The sequence below is a fragment of the Tetrahymena thermophila genome (genome assembly GCF_000189635.1).
Source record: "Tetrahymena thermophila SB210 genomic scaffold scf_8254223, whole genome shotgun sequence".
In the NCBI taxonomy this organism is placed as follows: Eukaryota; Ciliophora; class Oligohymenophorea; order Hymenostomatida; family Tetrahymenidae; genus Tetrahymena; species Tetrahymena thermophila.
The window spans coordinates 1-3876 of record NW_002476097.1 but is presented as its reverse complement, the minus strand read 5'-3'; the positions used below and the strand labels follow the sequence as shown (position 1 = coordinate 3876).

At 18.3% G+C, this 3876-nt stretch overlaps 1 protein-coding gene across 1 annotated transcript; it reads right to left on the bottom strand. All coding sequences in view use genetic code 6, as the record gives it.

Annotated features, from left to right (window-relative positions):
- Positions 1-264: 264 nt before the first annotated feature.
- On the bottom strand, positions 265-1712 carry TTHERM_002653507 (hypothetical protein; the record flags this gene model as incomplete). The annotated part of the gene is made up of 7 exons (XM_012800438.1): positions 265-367; positions 416-536; positions 630-950; positions 1002-1139; positions 1196-1321; positions 1372-1617; positions 1670-1712. The coding sequence occupies 7 exons, from the start codon at positions 1710-1712 to the stop codon at positions 265-267; spliced, it is 1098 nt and encodes a 365-aa protein (XP_012655892.1).
- Positions 1713-3876: the final 2164 nt, after the last annotated feature.

The following is a 3876-nucleotide window of genomic DNA, read 5'->3' as shown; positions in this document are numbered from 1 at the left end:
TATATAAAAAGCAAATAATTAATGATATTTGACTCGGAGAATGGTAATAATTAGCAGTTTAAGTATCCAAGTTTAAGACTATAATAGATTTTAATCCATCGAAAATGTTTAATGAGACATAGCTGTAGTGATCAGAATTTTTTATTACATAGTATTTAAACTAAGCATTGTTGCTGATCTACCAATTATTATTATTGAGAACGTGATAATTTTTGTACTTTAAATAAATTAAAAATATTTAGATGTAATTAATTTAAATAAATTTCATACTTATTAAGTTGCTATATCTACTATCATAATACCTCCTGTTGAAACTTAATAGGCTACTTAAGTATTATCTGTATTCATAACGATTTAAGCATTTTAGCTATAAATATTTAGTAATTATGAATATTAAATCTAAAATAATTACTACATCCCAGATTAGTCAGAAATTTAAATAAGTTAATTCTTAAATAACTAGTTTGCAGAAACATACAACTCCTAATTTTAATACTAAACAGGAACTCTTGCTAAAAAATATGATGAACCAAGGTCTATTTAATTTAAATTTTTAATAAAATCATTCATTTTTTAAAAACATTCAAAAGTTTATTTTGAAAAACTTTATATTAATTAAATTAAATTACTTAGTAATGGTTATATTATAGGCTAGTTCTCATTAAAAAAATTTACAACTTTTATATCTATCTATCCACAAATATAAATGCTCAAAATATTATCTGGCATTATAAATCTTATGAAATCAAATTTAGTTGCGAATGCCAAATTCAATTAGAAATTTTAATTGTAACTCTTTGGAAGTTTAAAGTTCATAGCTTATCCATTACTATGCCCAATAATTAAATAATCATATTGTAATATAGTTTATTAGCTAACAGATATTTAAGATATGAAAGTTTTGATTGGGTCAAAGTCCAAGCTATAATTTTTGAAAACATTCTAAGTGTCTATATTAAATATATTTTATAAATTTAATTTTTTAGCAAAAAATTACTTACCATATTCAAAGATTAACTTAAACTATTACTATTAATAGCCGCTAAAATCAATAAATTATATTTTTGTTGAATTAATATTATAAATGAGAATGTAGCTATTAGGAAAGAGCAACATATTTGTTAAACTAAAGGCTTAAGCTATTTTAAAAATATATTTCAATAAAATAATTAATCTTTTTAAATCTAAAAAATACTTTTTATGCTATTAATTATGACTCCTGTTTCTACATTCCAAAGAACTAACTAAATATTATCATTTAAAATAGCAATATGTTCATTGTTTGGAAAAGTTATGCACTTCAACTAGTACACACTGTTAGCTAATTTTTTGATTTATTTTATTAATAATATTTAATTAAAAAAATATTACTGGAATAGTATGTATTAACGATCTATTGCTATTAAATATCATATGCAATTACTATATTATTTTAGGAAGACATAACAGCGATAGAGTTGTCTATAAAATTATCTACTTAAATTGCTTAATCAATGACTTTAGATTCATAAATTATTTTCATGCTGTATGTGTCAAATACATAAAATGTAGAAGTATTTATTCCAATAACAGACTTCATATTTGGAACATATTTAATTAAAAATACCTAAGTTTTAACTGAATAAGAAATAGAGTATTAATAAAATTATAATAGATTTTTAATATTTACATTCCACTATATTTCTTACTTGATTAGTTTCAGCATCGATCATGTAAAATATACTTGATTATAAATAGTTTTAAGAGTTAGATAATACAATTAAAATGTTAGTCTGAGGTATCAGAAGTATATCGATTGGAAGCATTCCATATTCGTACTTTAAACCTATAGATAATTGTGTCAAAATAATTTTTTTATTAAATATTATAGAATTACGATTGTATTCAAAGCTTTAAGGGCAGTTTTGGCATTTAAAATGGTTGAAAAAAGAAAAAAAATATATATAAATTAAAATAACAAAATTTTATTTCATTATTTTATGAAATAGCTTTCTTAATCTTATTTTACTTAATGATCTAAATTTAATCTTATTTATTGTTTAATTATTTAATTAATAATAAAAAATAATTCGAGGTTTCTTGTTAATAAATGTAAGATATACATGATAGTTATATAAAAGATTTTGTAGTAATTTAATTAAGATCCATTTGTTTAAAAAGTATTATCAATATAGCTAACATGATATATTATTTTTCAAAACTATTTTTAACTATTTAATGATGAAATTGCTATAAAATTAAATTATTTTGAAATTTTCAGTAAGGTATTTGGCTTTATATTTATAAATAGGTTTATATACCAATTACTGTCTATTAGTTAATATTAAAAATTCTTTTTTATTAAGTTTTGATATATAATTAACAATAACTTTTAAAATAGCTAATAAAAAAGAATTTACTATTGTTAAATAATCTGCAGTAGTTATAACAAAACCTAATAAAACAGAATAGAAAAATAAGTAATAATAAATATTAATTAAGTAATTTTTAAACCGAATTAAAAACTTATAGTCAAGTATTTTTATTTTAAGGTTACTATTTTATATTATTTAAGATTTTTTGAATTGAAAAAAATAGTATTGTTGTAATAAACGACTAAATATTCAAAATTCAAGCAAGATATTTTAATTCTTATCAAATTAAAAAAAATTTAGAGCTTACATTATTTAATAAAGAAAACTGAAAGGGAAAAAATACAAGTTTTGATTCTAATTAATTAATTTTTAGATATTATTTAAAGATTTTTTTTAATAATCAGTTTTGATATACTTTTTGTAAGGCTTGATAAAAAGAAATAATTTAGATTTTTCTATCATTAATTTTGTATTATTAATAAAGTTATTAAAAATGCAAATATTTTTTATTTGGCTCTAATTTATTATCAAATAAACTAAAATAAAAACTGATAAATTGAAATGTTTAAACAATAGAAAATAGATATTTTATTTAATGGTTATATTATTTTACTTAAAAATTGCTAATTATTTCTATTTTAAACAATTTTGTAAAATATATTGAGGATTTTGATATAGATATGAGCTTTATTTATATTATCATTAATAATGGGAATATTTACTTTATTCAATAAAAAAAATTATTAGTTAAAAAAGTTCAGTTTATCTCTAAAAGTTTATTATTAAATAAAAAGTAAACTAATTAAAAAATAATATTTAGAGTTTTTGAAATATAAATTTATCTTAATATTAAATTATTTAATGCTGAAAAATAGAAAAATCAAAGAAAAATAATATTTAAATTATTAAAAGATTTCCTTTTATTTTTTTAATTACTTTTCTTTTAAAAATTGATTTTTAAAATTATAAGAGGCATCAAAAAGTTAACAAGTACCAATTTAATTCAAAGAAATCATATTTTAATAAGATTAATTAGTTTATTATTTCATTTCTTAAGAAAAAAAATGAGGCTAAGATAGAGAGTTATAAAGATAAAATATTTCAAAAATATACTTAGATTTTGAAAATTATTAATCTTTCATATAATTTACAAAATATGACTTTCATAATCTGAAAATCTTTAATTAAACTGTTCCTTAAAAAATTTAGATAATTATGAATTTTATATTGATTTTTGTTGAATCAATTTAATTTTTAACATCAAATAATATTTTTTTAAATCTTTAAGATATTGAATAAAACCATTATTTAAAGTATAGCTAATCCTAGTATTGAAAATTTAATTCTAAATAATCTTCTTGCTTTATTTATTTTTATTTATCATAATTTATCTCATTTATCTGTGCTTTTATTATAAACAAATTCCTTCTAATTTTTTATTCAAAACAAAAATTTAAGTTTTAATTAAAAATTTATTATATTACTTATTGTTAGCAATAATTATGGTAAACTTTATAAAACT